The following is a 17,991-nucleotide window of genomic DNA, read 5'->3' on the forward strand; positions in this document are numbered from 1 at the left end:
TATATTGAGTTACTGGGAACTTTTTGTTTGGTTTTTCCTTATTAAAAAAAAAACGTTTTAACTACAGGTTTTAGGGAACGTATATTATGTTATTATACCACTGTAGGTCTTTAGTCATTTTTCAGACCTCAGCCCTAAAACAGTAAAACTATACCTTAAAAAGCAAGAAAAAAAAGTTTCACCCCACCAAGGGGAAAAGCTTTATGATAAGTTATCAATAGTACTATGTCTAAAGAATATTTATAAAGAAAACTATGTAATTCGTCTATTTAAAAAAAAGTAAAAAGAGTCGTAAAACATCTACATATTTTTTATTAATTTTGAATGGCAAATGGTGAACTTTTGAGATGTTTGTCTCAATAAAGTACCTTTCAGGTTATTTATTTATAGAGTTGCTACGTGAGGAAATTAATTAGGTGGTTTTAAAAGATATCGCTAGTAAAAAAATAATAAAACCGCTTCATTGTTCAAACAATACCTTGTCAGATCCGGATCAAAACTAATAATATACTAGTATAGTACATTCTATCACTTAAAAAGAACATGTATGTATGATTAGTATGAAACAACAAAATTAAACAAATATCCAACTTTAACGGACTTCTGGGCAATTTTTTCAGAAATTAGTAAAGATTGCGTGGGATGCAGAAACAAAATTAACGAAACGGCACTTAAAAGTAACAAGGGATAGGAACTGAAGAGAATCAATTTTTTCAAAATGGTTTCATAGTAGTACCACATAATAGATAAATGTAGTACGGAAGTAGTCCCTAGACAATTTATATTTATAAAACTATATTAAGACAGCACAATTTTTAAAAAAAGTATAATAGTTGGGTTAGAGAATAAATATTCTTTAAATGTCAGTCTACATGATGGCCGGGTAATCGGACTTTGCACCCCAGCCATTTGAGTCGGCCTAGTGGAGCAAAGCCGTCCACCGGTTGTCGCAAGGGGAAGCAGAGGGTGATGAGATAAGATAACATAGCCACGGTACCGTGTCAAAATCGGTTAATGGAAAATTTATCAATTAAAGAGCAACTTGGCAGTTAGCAGTGCAAAAAATACCTTATTAATTATTAGTGATGACAGTGTACACAAACAGCAAATATTTGTTAATATTATCTAATTCTGTTTAAAAAAAAGTGTTTACAAAATGTTGTATAAGCTTATTGAAACTTTAAATTTCATGCTAAAATAGCATTACAACATATTCACAAAATATTAAAACACATGTTTGACATTTTGAAAATATTTAAACATGTTTGCGATTGTGGTAAAATTGTCAAAGAGTGAGTAAAATGATAAGATAAGGATACAATATATTAAATAAATATAAATGATATTAAATATGTATTTAAGCTATCATAACAATACAAAATTAAATAGAACGAATATAATTAACATTGAGTAATAAGTTCACAAAATGGTATAATAAAACAATTAATGTAGTTCACGAAACGTTTGCGTCAATAAAAAATAAATTTAAATCACAATTATTTATCAAAATCATAAACTATTGTAACAATTTAAGAAAAACAAATTTATTTTGGTAATAATAATAATAATTAAAAATAAAACAATGAATAAAAAGAAAACGAGATTAACAAACTTATGTGAGGAGCATCGTTGATCATGCTCCACAGCATCAAATTACTAAAACAATAAAATACATACACATAATGTCAATAAATACAATATCTTTAATAAATATCAGTCTATTTGGTCCCTTGTGTATAGCACTTTATTTGGAATGGATCAACAATTTCGTTTTTAATGGGGTTGGTATTTTGAGATTTAATTGTTACTTGTCCTCATCATAGCCCATAAACCAGCAGCCACGCTGAATCCAAAGAATAACAAACCAAATCTCATTCTGGGTATACGCCATATCGGTGCATAGTTGAAAGCATTCTTAAACGGTGGTAAAGTGGATTTCATGCCTTTTAAATGTTTTCGCATTCTATAATCGTCATTTAAACTGGCTAAGTAGTCGGCTCTAAATTATGACAAGGCAAAAAAAAAAAATCAATTAACACATTAATTAAATTAACAGTCGTGGTGTTACTCACTCTAGTTTCACCCTATTTTCAACTTCATTTTTATATTCAGAAAGTGGGTGATCGTAGAACATTTTTGTAGCCCGTAATAGTATGTCTTCAAAATCTAAATCTTCAGGAATCTAGAAGAAGTAATTTAAAATAATAAAAAATTAACTTATATTTTTAACACAAATGAGATACCTTTGAAATAGCTGCATGAACACTAGCCATATCGCATTCAACACTTAAAACCGCTTCACTCCTCACGTTTATTAATTGAGCAATTACATACAAAATGATCTCTTTAGGCGATGCCAAGAAGTAATCAAATAGTCTAACTACCTTTTTGTGCTGACTCAAGCTATGACTAAACCACGACAATATCCACGGTAAAGCAAATATTGTACCAATTCCAGACCTAAAAAAAAATGTCAGCTTCATACAATTGTTGTTTTCATCATTCAAAAAAATAAGTATTATTAGTATTGATTTATTACTTCAAAATGAAAGAGTCCAATTCTGGATTGAGCTCCGAAACTAAAGGAAAAACTTGCAATAACAAATATGATGTTTCTTCCATTGTTGGCATGAGGAACAGTCTTAAATGATTTAATGATAAATACTCCATAATGCTGTAAGCTTTTTCTTGACCAACTTCAATTAGGAATGTAACTGCGACATCATGGTAACCCTATAACAAATATCATATAATGTGTCTTTTTTACAATAAGTGTTGCTGTTTTATCAACTTAATTGGACAAATTTAAAATAATAATAATAACAGTAATCAACATTAATTTTGTAAGATCTATACCAATAATTACTATTTTAACAAGTGTATATACTTAATATTATACTTTTATACTTAGACCTTTTAAATAATGTCATAATACAGATAAAAATGTGTAATTCAAGAATTATTGTAATAATAGTGTTATTGACTATGCCAGTTATTTTAAATTAATATTATTTTCTCATGATTCATTGTTATTTTTATATATAACATATTATAAATAAAATTTGAAAATTCTACCCGAAAACCTCAAAGCTAGAGCCTAGGTTTATTATATAAACATAAAATATTAAAGAATGTATTATTAATCAAACAAATTCAATACCTGGTAATATTTTAACTCGGGATGTTCAGAAATAATACTCAATATAATTGCTATCAGTTGTTTTTGTAAATCACCAATTTTCTCATGCGAAATGCCAGGTGGAAATCTTTTTAAACACCTCCGGACATCCATTACAACTTGATTGTATTCCGGATGGCTGTTTATTGATTCCTCATCTAATAATGGTTTGTTTTCATTAGGCAAGTTTAAAAATAGTGGCCATACTTCAGATCGCACCACCCCTAATTTTTAAAAAGTAAAAAAAAAATGTTTACAAACATAACAACTTGTACAAACACAAATCAACATTTTTACTGACCACTAACTAATCCTCCTTCAGCAAGTGCAAACTTTCTTAGTTCATCAACATCTTTTTTTTCGCGCTGAAGTATTTCATTGATTTGATCGACCTTAGTTTTATATTCTTCTGGTATCAATTTTTGAACTACAAATTTTAAATATAATTTTAGCTAAATAACGATAAACAATTTTTTTTTTGTTTAGTTGTAAAATTTGTTTGAAAGTATTTCAACCTAAAATAAAGAACTTCTAATCAGAAATTTATCCACACCCCAAATATGGACCACCTTATTATATATTATAAATAATTTATAAGCTACTAATTTTCTCGGAATAAGACATTTTAAATAATGTAGTATTTTTCTTAATTTTAAAACTTAAATGGGGTCATACATATTTTGTTCATTTTACATAATAACAAGAATAACTTGTTAAATATATTACCTGGACAATAACCATTTTTAAATAATTAATTTTTAACAATTTAGTAATTAAAAAGTGTAGGCATATGGAGAAAGGTGCATAGAAAAATTGTTTCCGCATGCCTAAATTTTCAAATGGTAATATCTGCACTTCAGATGTATTTATCCAAAACTGGTCGACCAGCCAACATTTTTATACACTATTCTCGGTTCAAAAGTATAATATTCTGTTAGAATTTGTGTCCCTATTACAATGGCATACAAATAATTAAATAAATTGTATCCAAAGAATATTTCTGTATATCACAAGTTTGAGACAAATTTTACAAATATCCAAAAAGTTATAGCGTTTGTTATTGCACATTTTTTATGTAGGAAAGTGCACATTTTCTCCATTTTTGTACTTTATGACCTATCTTTTGGGTACAACTTTTGATTTATTGACTTGCTACCTGAAGTAATCTGTTCAGTTGTTTAATAGACAATGTGATTCCACAAAAATAAACAATAAATAAAAACTATACCTTCTCAGCTCAGTTGAATCTAAAAGTTAAATATTATACAGAAATTATATCAAATTATAAAATAATATCAGCAAAAATGTTAAATATCATAATATTATTATCTGAGAAAATCAATGGCTAATATTATAGTGACATTTCTATTAAGTCACTATAGATTACGTTAAATAGATTACCTGGAATGTATTAGTTTTACGTAATTTACATAACAGTGCACTTTATAAGTCAAAATCATGTGATAATCAACTTATTATTGTAAAATTTATTTTAAAACGGCAATAAAAATTTATAAGTATTCCTGTTTTGTTTACAAAAATCAAGCTATCGGCAGCCATGGCCTTGGTTACCTTCATAGAAATCAATGTTCGAAAAGCTTGAACTGTCCGAAGAGTTGTCAGAATCATATTCGGACATTGTAAATTGACTGTAATTGAATGTTTCTTTTTTCGTTCGCTCAACACACTTTTGCACGCTTAGATATTAAGTATAATTAATTATTAACCAACAACAACGATAACAGCAACGCGAACGAAAGTTGTGTTGTTTTTATTCAATTATAGTAATAGGTAATAACGTATTGAATATAAAATTAAACACATACACTCTTACAGGCGACACTTGATGTTTAGTATACCGATTTAATAATAATAACACTAAATTATAATGTACTGTTAAAAACCATATTGCGGACACAACTGATATTTTAAATGCCGGGTAATCCTGGTGTGGGTCGGACCGAACTTATATAAGTAACAAAAAATCCGTAAACTGTTTGCATTGCGATTGCCGTAAAACCTTGTTATTACTACTATATTATTAAATTATATATATTTATTATCATTATATTTATTTTAATATTTGTTTTTGTTGGCGTGTGTGTGTATGTGTGTAGTAATATCATAGACCATAGTTAATGGTCGACAATAAAGATAACGAAAGCGCTTTATCAGTTATCAGTTATCACACTGCCGTCATTGCCGACGTGTACCTAATAAAATTATATCTATGATGCAAAAAAATATATGTATATATATATATATTAATTATGATTCTAGTAATTATTTTCTTATTACACCTAATTTGTGCATAGTATGTAGGTACTGCCGATTTGACGTTGTCTACTTGTTGTATTTTCTACATTGATATTATTTAATACAAATGTAAACTTGACAACACAACGTCAGACACGTTCTGTATAACATTAAATTATGCACTAGGTAAACCCGTAATGTAGTGCATCAAACTATATTATTGAGCAGTCAATGTGGCTAATGATTATATCGTTATAATAATATACTATGTATCGCAGCTGTTCCAGTGTTCGTTGCCAATCGGTACATTATAGTTTTTTTTTTCGCTTACCATAAATACTCTTACCTAAGTCTTATTAGCTGTTTTAAATGTTAACTACGATCAACAAAAAATTCTATAGTTCTATACAAACATAATATCGTCTATGAATGCCTATAATAACTATACTTGGGGCAAGACTTTCAAAATGCGGATATAAAAAAAAGATAGGATGCTCTTGTTAAAAATAAGAATATAAAATGCAAAACTGAAAAATCAATTTGAGGTAGAATTTCGTTCATTATTCATCGAATTTTATTTTATGGCAATATTTTAGAAATTGACATGCACTTCGAAATTTTTAACTATAGAAATCGACAACATTTTACCCTACAATTAGGCTCGGTAAGACTTTCGGGAAACCCTGTATACAAGGAAAATACTATTTTGTAGTTTTTCTTTTAACAGACATTTATTTTTTTATGTTAATTAATTTACAACTTAAGGCCATAGGGTCGTTCAACATAATTTTCCTTTCTAGTAGAGTGATTACAATTCAGCAAGTTGCAATTTAAAAAAAAAAAACATTTTAGTGGATTCGGGCATAGTGGGGACGGGAGAAGTCACAGGTCTACAGGAATAACTAATAGTGATAAAATCACTTTCAAATAAACGCTTCGATGTAAATCTGTTTCTCACTTTCAGTTAAAATAATTCCTAAAGATATGAGACCACCCCTGTTCCACTGTTCTAGCTTTTTTTTAAATTAAATTCATTATGAAATTATTAAATAAATTAAGTACCTAGATGTTTTGTAAAATATTTTATAATTTTTGAATATCTTCTGTCTTAAGTAGAGTAAACAGTGGCCTAGCGGCAAAAGTTTAAATGATTTCCTGGGATCGGCCGGCCCTAAAATAGCGATTAAAATCGTAAACTTGACTTAATTGTATTATGTGAATTGATGGTAATACATGTATTAGCCCTAGTAGCATCCCTTTGGTGTTCCCTTTTGGGAATACCTTGGAAAACCTACCTAGGAATTCCTTTTCATATCCAAATAGGCATACCATTTGCTTGTCCATAAAACCTTTGTATATTTTCACATTTTATTTTAGTACCTACAAATTGAACCTCACGAGAACTTCTCAGCTTGGTTCTTAGATAACAACAACAATATTCTACTTCTTTATTCACGAATCATTTACTATAACAATTAATCTTAAAGTACCTATATATTTTTTCTTGATAGGTATTTACAATTTCATAATTAAAAATATTAAAATCTTTAACTCTTTTAGTATTGTTTAGGCATGTACAGGTAAAACATTTTAAATTGCCTACCTAAATAAAACTGCACTACTCTGATTATACAAATTTTAAACTAAACAAATTGTACGTTAAAAAATATACCTTATTGACAAACATAAAAAAGTTGGCATAATCAAAATTCAAAAATTGGCCATAATTTTCGGTTATACAATTTTCGACACCAGGACTCCCGACTCTTACTAATGAAACCAAAATATTGACTGATTGGAAAAATATCGTTGTTTTACAATATGCCGTTCGTCCGGAATTTCGGGGTAGATTCTTATATAGTAGAAGAAGAGAAGATAGATTTTATGCATATAACAAAATAGGCTCAATTATTTGTGACTTGTGAGTTGTCTTGACAAATAATATCAGTTATGTCATATTATAGTATAATATCTTATATCAACTATATCATCGTATGGTGTGAAACTCTGTGGATTTAACATTAAATAAGAATATAAATGTTTGTCAAATCAAATAATAATGATTAATATAAATGTTTTAATTTTTATTTAAATTAAATACAATCAAATGTGTAATATTTTATTAGCTTTTACATTGATTGATATAGGTACCTATAGATAAGCGGTGCTACGGGCTACCTATATATTACGGCAACCAATAAGCAGGATTTCCGTCGTCAACAGAGGTACCTTCTTCATATTTTACTATTAGTCTGTCCATAAACTATGACGGAGGTACCCCTGTTGGCAGCTGCAGCAGGAAATACCGCACAATATTGGTCGCCGTTCTTGTGTATAGCATCGCTTGTTTGTATATTTTAAAATCTGATATTTCATAACATGTAATTTTTTATTACTTGGTATAAATGTATAATAAGGTTTAAGTCAATTATCTATATTGCTTAAGACGAGTGTTTTCGCCATTCAGTGCAACTGTTTAAATATTGTTAGAAATCATTTATTTATCATTTATGTATTGTCATATTGATTGCATTTATAATATTATTATTATCAAATAACACTGTAATCTCAACTTCATTCAGGCATTTGTTTTTTAGTAGACAGGCACTTATTATAAAATACATCAACAATAATATTACTGACCTAATAACAACGTAGTTATTCATTTTTCTACAGGAAAAATGTAATAGGTAATTGGATAAATTAATGACAGTTTATAAATACCTAAATAAATGTTTATTGAATAATTTATAATATTAATACTATATTAAAATAATACTTATAAACCGTGGACGTGCGTAGGCCACTGTAGGTGATACGTATTAAGGCCACTCGTGGAGAAACAGGAGTTCGACAATGAAGTTGCGCAGCAATTCCAAGGATTGGGTTGTTATGCCGCTTGGAATACTATAATAGCAGCTAAGAGGATATTGGCTGTCTGGAGTATGGACTATGGCCTGTATATTAAGAAAAAAAAACAATAACAGCACAAAATCTTTAAGAATCATTTTGATACAAAAATCATTAAAAAAAAATGTTTTGCCAAAGTACAAGCGTTATCGCCAATTAATTAATGATTGTATAAACTATTAAAATGTTCATTTATATATTAATATTTTTATAAATTTTAAACTATTTGTTGATATTTAAAATTTGAATGAATTTGGCAGCGTCTAAGCAATCGTCATTAGCATTGTTAGTTTCCTTTCATTTTGTCTGTATTTTACAATAAAAATGTTTGCAATTATACATCAAACCATTTTTTATCCCAAAAAAAGCAATTTGAAATTTTTTTTTGCCATTTTCCGTTTTTGCGACTATTTTGGTATTTTTAAAAAGTGGATAGATGGAAAGCACTTTCTGTCTTTTTTTTTACTATAAAATATGTCAATTTTAGAGTGGGATGGGAATTATAATTTATCCTAGGCTGTCCTAGATCAGAGTGGGTTTCCGACGTACGTCAAGCCAGCTTGTTTAAACAGTTGAGTGGAGAAGCGATAGTATTCCTCAACACCCAACTTTTGGAAAATTAAAGAAAACTGTTTATTTCCCTATATAATTTATAATAATTAATATATTGTTGAATATTAGGTATATTATTATTATTATATTATTTATTTATAATTTATAAATAAAGTTTCAATGGAAATTGGAATATTATCCTTTAAACGCCCAAATATAAGTACCTTTTAGCTTGATAACATAAAATGATATGATATCGAGGCTCGAACCAACGTGTCACACACAGACAGCGACTATGTGAAACAATTTTCATATATTATTTTCTGTGTCACTCAATAATTGTGTCCTATGGCTGCTGTTGCAGTCTGTGTCACGGTATCACCAGATGTCGCGACCGGCCGTGCGCAGTTGCGTGTTTTGGTCCGTTAAAAACTTAATCAATAGTTATTATTATTACATTATTGACAGATTCGGCGCTTTCGATTTGATAACAGAAAGTTGTTTCTAGTAGTTGTTTATTACCTACATGTTGTACTGCCAGCGACAGGCGACTGCTTCGTATTTTCTAACCGGGTAAGATTATACATTTATAGTTTATACATCATAATATGGTCATATCATATCAATATTATCATAATAACATTTCATAAGAACATTAGACAATTGCCCACGTGATAACTTATAAATTATAATGGTTTAATCAAATAGTGGTGATGTACATCGCGTTTGCATTCTAATGACTCTTTGGGTTGTGAACTGAACCTTTAATCATATACATATATAAAAAAAATGAAAAGCCATTTTAAGATAATATGAATGACACCTTTCTCGCGTAATAGATGAATTCATGAACCACGATTTCCTCACTCGTCTGTGCCATATCAATCCATCACAATTGACGGGAGGGTAGACACGAAAATACGATTTTTCGTGGGAAACCAATGATTTGAATAGAAAAATTATATTTTTACTTTCGCTCCATATTCTTACTCCATTACTCTTGTTTTTTTCTATGGCTACTAGCCGTTTACAATAAGGCTAGCTCGACTAATCAGCCTCTAAAACACTGCTCAATATGGCTTTGGTCCAAGAGTTAACAGATCAGTGCCACCACTCTCTTCCAAACATGCCGATGTTATTTGTACTTAATTTTCTGTACTCTAAGTTTTAATAAAATATAACTTTTTATTACAACAATACATTGTTTAAAATTTTCTTTTTGTGCTATTTTTTAAGTAACTAAATGTTCCAAAAAAAATCCTTATTCTTTCTAAGAAAATAGAGTAGTAAATGTTACTCAAATTTATTTATTTCATCCTACACAAAACTAGGTTCTCTGAAGCCTATGAAAATATAAAACCGGGTAGTTTAACAAAAATGTACTTGAAAATATCAACTTTGATCGATTCTTTCAGATTTTTGGTTAAGGAGAATGCATGCGGGCTATTTTTAAAGAGTTTAGTATAGGCAATATTTAAGAAAAAAAGAAAGAAGTTTTAATAAATTCGACCATGTCAATTCGGTTACCGGTAAATTTGTATAAGCTTTAAGGTATTATTTTTAGTTTAAATAATGTTTTATATGAGTAATAGCCATTTTGGTTTATTTTAAGCCAAAAAGCCAGACACAATTTCGACTACAAAGAATGGTCCAATTTTAATTCTGTAAAAAGATTCGAGTTCTTTGGCTACTTTATTATGTTATGCAGGAAGCAGATTTTTATTTTAAAATGTCAGTTTCTTGTAATTAAATTAATTCAATTTGCATTTTTTTCATTATTAACCCAACTTTTTTAGAAAAAAAATCAAATATCTGTTTCCTTCATTACCTAGTAAAGTTACCAAAGAACTCGCATATCTTTACAGAATTAAAATCAAACTATCTTAACTAGTCGAATTTTTGTCTGGCTTTGAACAGACCGCATGCAATCCCCTAAACGTTTTTTGTATAATAAAATATGTATTTTTATCAAAATAGCGCATGTGTACACATGTGAAATCATTAATTAATTTTTACATTCATAATAGTTATTCCTTAAATGTTTTAATAAGCACCATTATGCTTTTAACACCATAATATTTTTAAGTTTTATAATACAAAATAATAATTATATCAAAATAATAAAAAAATATTTTATGATGAAAATACACAATTTATTTGTCATCAAAAAAGTCACTACATAGGAGAGGGTCGATAGCCACCGTTGTTCCTCTTTCAAACCCCACCATTTTTTTTTATTTTTACCAATTAAAGAAAATAAAGATTACTTATCTTATATAGGCTCTCTAGCCTTTTTTTTTTTTTGACTGGGATTTTACGGGTCTAGACCACTACGCGCCGCTTACTGTTTACACAATGAATTGAACGTCACTTTTAAACGTGCCCTTGTGAATTGCATTTATATGCCGTCATTAAGAGGCTAACCTTCCGTCATTCTTGGCTTGAGTTTGCACCGAAAAAAAAACCGGTTCTACGTTTTTATTCGATATATTTTATTAACTGTTATCGTTTTATTCTCCACCGACCACTGCAATAACGTCAACGTAACATCGGCTACGTTTTGATGACCATAAAGACTAAAGTACTAATATACTTGATAAATAATTTATTATTAAGTTATTCTATACATTTCCAAGACATCGAGATGAAAGATCACTAAGATGAGCTATGGCAATCGTCATGGCCAACAATTGAAACGTGAGAGTTATTTTGTTGTGTTTTATACACTTTATTGGCAATAAAAACTATGGTCGGTGGGAGGCTATGCATGTAACAGATAACCCAGCACGGCAGTTATAATTTTGTGACTTTCAATCGCTGACGCGATTACAGTAAGGGGAAGTTGGGGTGATTTAACAACCGTGTCAATCTTTTTTTTTCGCCGAATTGCATAGTTCGGTAAGCGATATAATATTATTGTTTTACCATTATATTATGTGCAGTGTTAAATTAAAATATACATAAATACAAGATCAAATATAGTAATTGTTAACAAATGAGGCGAATTTAAATACAAAAAGTATTCTATTTGTATTCAATATGTTAACATATTATCGCATTTACATTTTCCTCACTTGTTTACAACTATCCCATTAAATTATAAAATATATATAATATATTGGGTATCTATATAATATATTTATAAATATATATCTATATATAGGGTGTTTTTTTTTTAAATATGATCCAATCAATATCTCATTGGTTTTAATTAGTAATTGCCTTTTTTTCTGTAGCGTTTTTTTATCCTAAACTTTAAAATTAATTTTTATCCCTGTAAGAGTTTAAAAAAAATATCGCACAGTATAAACTCTTAATTTTATAGTATAAACACGTGGTACCAGGCGCTTCTATATTCTTATTCAAGGGTATAATCTTGGTTGAGGGCCTAAAAAGACATATTTTCGGGAGTTTTTTACGAGAAAAATTAAATCCCTTATCCAACCCTCACATTTTCTACATGTATTTATAGGAATACTTTAATTGATTCATGGGGTCTTATAAAAGAAATGTCTTAAGAATGCATTGACTGAGGATACTTTGTGTGTCCTTGGTTAACGACTGAATTTTTAGTTTTTAAAATCGTCAATCATCATAGTCTTCAAAATCCACTTATATATATATATATATATATATATATATGCATTTTGAAAGCTATGATAGGTTTAGAAACTTGAAATTTAGTGTATGGCTTATTATATGAACACAAAATAAGTATACAACATTTGTAAAGAAAATTATATCAAATTTTATGAATCAGTCGATAATCTGGTATACGTTTTCCATCTCCAATACATAACTATATAACGGTTTTCCGTTGGTGCTAAACATGCTGGGTGAAAATTCTATGACTATGAATGATGATTACAATTTATAACATCACAGAAATATTTTTTTTAATTTTGAGAAATTTAAAAGTATGATTATTAAAACTGGAGATAAAAACACACACCCATTTTTCATAACGTCACAAATCTACAACATTTTTCAGAACTAATCTACAATTAAATACACATAGGTAAATTATTCGGATCCTAATTTTCGAATACTTACCTTAATTAGAATCCAGAGTATTCGTATGATACCCATTTTTATTTGTAAGCATATTAGTATAGTTAAATTGGAAAAAAAATTATTTTTGTAAATTGAATTGTAATATTTATTTTAATAATTATAATAAAAATCGGAAATAATTTTCTTTAAATCGAATTAATATAATTAAAATATTCAATTAGTCATTTAATTTTACAATTGTTAGAATACGCATGTTATTACTTATTAGTATCATTTTTCTTATTTATATTGTTTTCTACTTAACAAGAAGTAATAATTGGGGTGATTGTCAATAAATAGGATAAATGTTACGTTTAAAGAAAGTATGAAGTTCAACTAAAATGTAAAAACAATATGTAGCTTACTTAATATTGGTTTGTACGTTTTACAGTAAACTCGTCCGCAATAAATTTAAATAGATAATGCATAATCATTATTATTTTTTTTACTCAACCATTTTTTAAACGGAGTATTTATTTTATGATTATAATATTATCATAATATTATCGGGCGGCCGGTGGGAAGACTATTTAGCTAACAAAATATTAATCATTAGGTCAACTTATAGTTATTTATTTATTAGCTTTAGTCGTGTTCACCTGTGCATTTTAAATGGTAGATACTTCTATCCATGGGACCCGTTGTCAAGTAAGATTTATCTTTTTGAAAATACAAATTTTAGTATGGCGTAGCTGTATTTTATTCTAACTGTTAGGTACCGTAAAACCGGGTTACTTGGGACTTTAAGGGTAATTTAGGACATGAGTAAAACAATATATATATATTAAGAATATATAGTGTTTTACCCAAGTCCCAAATTACCCTTAAAGTCCCAAGTAACCCGGTATTACGGAGACATTATAATCATTACTCTGATATAAAAATAAATGTACTACGTATTATAAATTATATGTTATAGATCTAAAAAAGTATTAACACGATAGATACAACTATTCTTTTGTATGTGTATCACTATTATTATAAAACTCTTTTTTTGACTGATTTTGTAATTATATTTGCATCATATATTATTTTATTGTAATTTCTAAAAATAAACTTATGTCTATAGCTATATAGATTCTATTTAGTTAACACTTTTTTCATGTACATATATATTTAACTATAATAATTGTATTTATTTATTCGTATGGCAATAATAAAATACTACAACTCAGTAATTCAAGACATGTCTATTATTTCCACGTAATATCATACCGTAATGTTTTCGTCAGTTCGTCAGGAACATCCGTTTTAAATGTACCTACTGTTATAGACTTCAATTCGGAATTATCTAATGAATTCTTGTATTGTGTAATCTCAGGTTACATTCATAATACATTAACGCTACTTTTACTGATAAGATTAATATATATTTCAGTGATGTACAAACCCACGTATAGCAGTCGTCACAAAATTAAAACATTATATTCTACAAAATTAGAAAAAAATAGTGTTTTTTTTTTCTGGAAAAAAACTTTAATTAGAGACGTTAATAAGGTCTTTTAATTGTATTGAACCATACGGTTTTTAATACGTCAAAATGCATAATTATTGTCATAACATAACTTGGTTCATACTTATATCCATATCTTAAGTTAATATTGTAAACGTGAAAGTAGGTTTGTTCGTTATCCCTTTACGGTTTAACAACTGAACCGATTTTGGCGAGTATTGGCAGAGGTTTCTTGAAGACCGAAAAATACATTTTATGTTACTTTTGAGCTCAATTTTTGGTCAGGGGACGGAAGGGGAGGGTACACATTTTAAAACATTTAAAATAAAAATTGTCCGTAGAATGAATGTGTAAAATGATAGAGGATTTGTATGAAGGCGCGTAAACTAGTGTGCAGAGATTTGAATAGGTGAGTGAAATTAAGTGTAGTTAAATGAGATGGAAATAGGCAATAGAATGTATAGTGTGACAGAAAGCTGTCAACAATCGGAGATAAAAGTAAGTAATGCAGTAAGGTTAGCAATAATGTATAATATATGGAAATGGATGTTGGTAACTGGACAAGAAATATGAAAGAAAATGGAAGTAGCTAAAATGAAAATGTTGATATTACTAGGTTTGACTAGAGGAAGTGAATGAATGAATGAAACATCAGAGGAAGTTTGGAAGTTACGCAAACAACAGGAAAAATGGGAAGACGTAGATTGATTAAGATGGGCTGGTCATGTTGAAAGAAGGGAGAACAGATAAAAATTTGCGGAGAGATGGGCTTTGGCTGGTTGGTCTCATTTTTTATTAGAAACAGACATTAGAAGACATTTCGGGAAATCAAATTCCTATTGATCTTTACATATTACAAACGAAAATTCTTGTTTTCTGTTAATGTGTAAAATTAATATTTAATTTTGTGACTTTTTTAGAAGCGCCGGAGAGTGAACATGTCGAATGAGGATGATGATCATTCTAGAGCAAAACAACATGTCGAACATGTGTTGGAGCATGCAGAAACAGTCGTCGAAGAAATGAGACAACTAATATTTAAAATGGAAGGAGAAATTGATAATGTATGCAAATCTATAGACTCTATAAAAAATTCCTGCTCACTAAGTAACTTTACTGCTAGTAAGTCACTTTAAATTTATGTCATGCACGACACACATTTTTGGTTATGACATTTTCATACTCGCATGTCCATCTGTTTTGATATTTCTACTTTTGTTATGGTTCTATATTCATATCCGTTCCGCCTTACTACCATTTATTTATCTTTCCACGTAGCCCTACAGACCTGCAGTCAAAAACTAAGAAGGTATAATTAATATTTTCACTTAGTAGAGGTTGAACATTTTACTTATTTAGGCGATGTTTTTGTATGAATGAAAAATAAACTTAGATTCTGGTATTTGAGATTGCCATAAAAATAATTTTTAATGTCGTGTAATACTATTGAAATGATAAATTTGTTAACAAGTGTTTAGTATAAGTTTTAATAATGGCACGAAATCTGTACATTGGATATAGATACTCTTTTTGAATAGTATTATAGCTCTGTATTCTATTGGAATAATAGTCAAAAGTACCTACTACCTAACATTGTTTTTTCAATAAATACTATAGTTAACAAAAATACATTTGTTTTTTTTTTTCAATTTTCGATGGCTTAATTAAAAAATGTATGTACAAAATGACGATTTTGCTGAAGAACACTAAAGCATTTCCTTTATATTTGTTTACAATAAAGTACCTGATGCGTTTTTCAAAGTAAAATATCCATTCTATTATTAAGACGATGTAGTGAAGAGAATTATTCGAGTATTCAAATAGTCCCCCCCTTCCCCTAAAATTATACAGTAAACGCATTTTGAACAAAAAAGTATTAAAAAGTAAAAGCGTTTTTTAATTAAGCCGCCGATTACCATTTCAATATTGATACTTATATTGTTGTATTTTATTGTAATGTACAGCCGAAAAAGATGAAGTTTACCAGAGAGCTGAACGTATTATCAGCCGATGTAACGACCTCCAGATCACGGTGCACACTACCAGGGATGAAATCCAACAAAATTGTTTGCGAGATGTCAACTCATCAATTGATAAGATTATAAAATTGATACAGGTGGATCCCGACAATGCAAGATCTATTTGTCGTTCATACTTAGACGCCTGTGGTTCATCAGGACACAATTATGATATTGCATTCGAAAAAGTGGTTTTAGGTTGTACACTCGACGACCAGAAACGTATTCGCAAACGACTGCAAGGATTATATGATTACATTGTTTCTACCTATGGTACTGTAGAATTTCCAAAATAATGGTTCTCAACATTGTTAAGCACAAATTCTTCTTGTAAAAACTATAACCATCTACTTTTTCATATTTATAATTATGTGAAATTTGTAATTACTACTATACTGATTAAAATATTAATTAAGATATTTATTATGTAATATATAAAGTTTTCTCCACACATTTTAATGCTTTTATCTCAATTTTAAGTTTAGAGTAAAACTTGTAAAATTTAAATACTGTGAATAGTTCACAAATCGAATAATATTTTGCTACTATTGGGCTCAATATCTCATTCTATATACAGCTAAATAATCATATAGTTTCTAATAAAAATAATTCTAATCAATTTCACTGAGATATTATCTAAGACATAGTAATTTAAAGAGAAGAAATTTGTATACACTTGTCACTTGACTTTTTCCCAAATACATATTTTGGAAAATCGTTACACACCATTTAGAAAACTGAGTATTAACTTTGTTCATTAAAAAAATAAACAAGGAAACGTTACAATGCATTCACTCATTTAATTTAAAATTATTTATCAGTATTATCAGCGATACATATTTAATAACAACTTTTAAGCAAACACAGTACCTATAAGTATACCTATTAGACTATTATAAAATATAAATTACACCAACATCGATAAAACTACTAGTTATGAAATCAAAAATAAATACTACCATTTCATAAACTCACTAAAAGTAATATTAATTTGTACACATATTCGGCCTCTCGTTTCGCAACAGCAAAATCGTTAACCAAAAATAATTATCTTTTACTCGAGGGCTAATTTATAAATATTTATTCAGTATTTTGTAAGTCCTTTCAATAATCATTTGTCAACGTATTACTACACTGCGATGATGGGCAAATCAAACTGCGAATACATAATATGCTCTCTAAGAAGCCGTAACCCGTCATAATGACTCGTAACAACTCGAAAGCTGATATATGAGAGATATTCGTCATTGTACACGATACAACAGGAATAGTGATTAAACGTTAATATTATTAAAGAAAATAAACATCAAAGTTTAAATTACGAATTCGGGACAGACATACTTTAACATTTTTTTACCTTTTGAATACTAGTTTTGAGTTTTTCCAATTAGAAGTTTTTTCTTTGAAAAATGTTGTTACTTATTGGAAGTGGTGGACTCTGGGATGTGTGAAAACTTACTGGATGTCCCAATGAAACTCAAAGACTTAATACATGATTTGATGGAGCAGTTGAAACATTATTTTACACAATATCTTCAGTGTTTGAATAACAATATATATTGATCATAATG

At 28.8% G+C, this 17,991-nt stretch overlaps 2 protein-coding genes across 3 annotated transcripts; one reads left to right on the forward strand and one right to left on the reverse strand.

The window, feature by feature from the left end:
• Window positions 1-1,385: 1,385 nt before the first annotated feature.
• LOC126836354 (TBC1 domain family member 20) lies at window positions 1,386-5,286 on the reverse strand. Its single transcript, XM_050569624.1, has 7 exons — window positions 4,751-5,286; window positions 3,480-3,605; window positions 3,161-3,402; window positions 2,540-2,733; window positions 2,244-2,460; window positions 2,073-2,182; window positions 1,386-1,999 (listed from the first exon to the last, which is right to left on the reverse strand). Exons 1-7 carry the CDS (start codon window positions 4,815-4,817, stop codon window positions 1,798-1,800), a joined length of 1,158 nt encoding a protein of 385 aa, XP_050425581.1. The 5' UTR covers window positions 4,818-5,286; the 3' UTR covers window positions 1,386-1,797.
• Window positions 5,287-9,278: 3,992 nt separating this feature from the next.
• Window positions 9,279-16,815, forward strand: LOC126836358 (BAG family molecular chaperone regulator 2-like). Of its 2 annotated transcripts, none has more exons than XM_050569633.1 (3): window positions 9,279-9,469; window positions 15,323-15,524; window positions 16,367-16,815. In XM_050569633.1, the coding sequence occupies exons 2-3, from the start codon at window positions 15,341-15,343 to the stop codon at window positions 16,714-16,716; spliced, it is 534 nt and encodes a 177-aa protein (XP_050425590.1). In that variant the 5' UTR covers window positions 9,279-9,469; window positions 15,323-15,340; the 3' UTR covers window positions 16,717-16,815. The 2 variants fall into 2 exon arrangements, with proteins under 2 accessions (XP_050425590.1, XP_050425589.1); XM_050569632.1 differs by lacking the exon at window positions 9,279-9,469 and adding an exon at window positions 13,475-13,597.
• Window positions 16,816-17,991: the final 1,176 nt, after the last annotated feature.

This window comes from Adelges cooleyi, unplaced genomic scaffold (genome assembly GCF_023614345.1).
Source record: "Adelges cooleyi isolate 19-005CV unplaced genomic scaffold, UGA_ACOO_1.1 ACOO_flye_CR_arks_rails_tigmint_CR_PRNA_247, whole genome shotgun sequence".
NCBI lineage: Eukaryota > Metazoa > Arthropoda > Insecta > Hemiptera > Adelgidae > Adelges > Adelges cooleyi.

What these genes read in the sequence shown, in the direction of transcription:
- LOC126836358 (XM_050569632.1), top strand. Translation starts at nt 13,562, where the DNA reads ATGGTAGATACTTCTATCCATGGGACCCGTTGTCAA. An exon ending in TCCATGGGACCCGTTGTCAA is followed by an intron (nt 13,598 to 15,322) that starts GTAAGATTTATC and finishes TGACTTTTTTAG; the next exon opens with AAGCGCCGGAGAGTGAACAT. An exon ending in ACTAAGTAACTTTACTGCTA is followed by an intron (nt 15,525 to 16,366) that starts GTAAGTCACTTT and finishes TGTAATGTACAG; the next exon opens with CCGAAAAAGATGAAGTTTAC.
- LOC126836354 (XM_050569624.1), bottom strand. Translation starts at nt 4,817, where the DNA reads ATGTCCGAATATGATTCTGACAACTCTTCGGACAGTTCAAGCTTTTCG. An exon ending in GAACATTGATTTCTATGAAG is followed by an intron (nt 3,606 to 4,750) that starts GTAACCAAGGCC and finishes TAAAATTTGTAG; the next exon opens with TTCAAAAATTGATACCAGAA. An exon ending in TTGGACTCTTTCATTTTGAA is followed by an intron (nt 2,461 to 2,539) that starts GTAATAAATCAA and finishes ATTTTTTTTTAG; the next exon opens with GTCTGGAATTGGTACAATAT.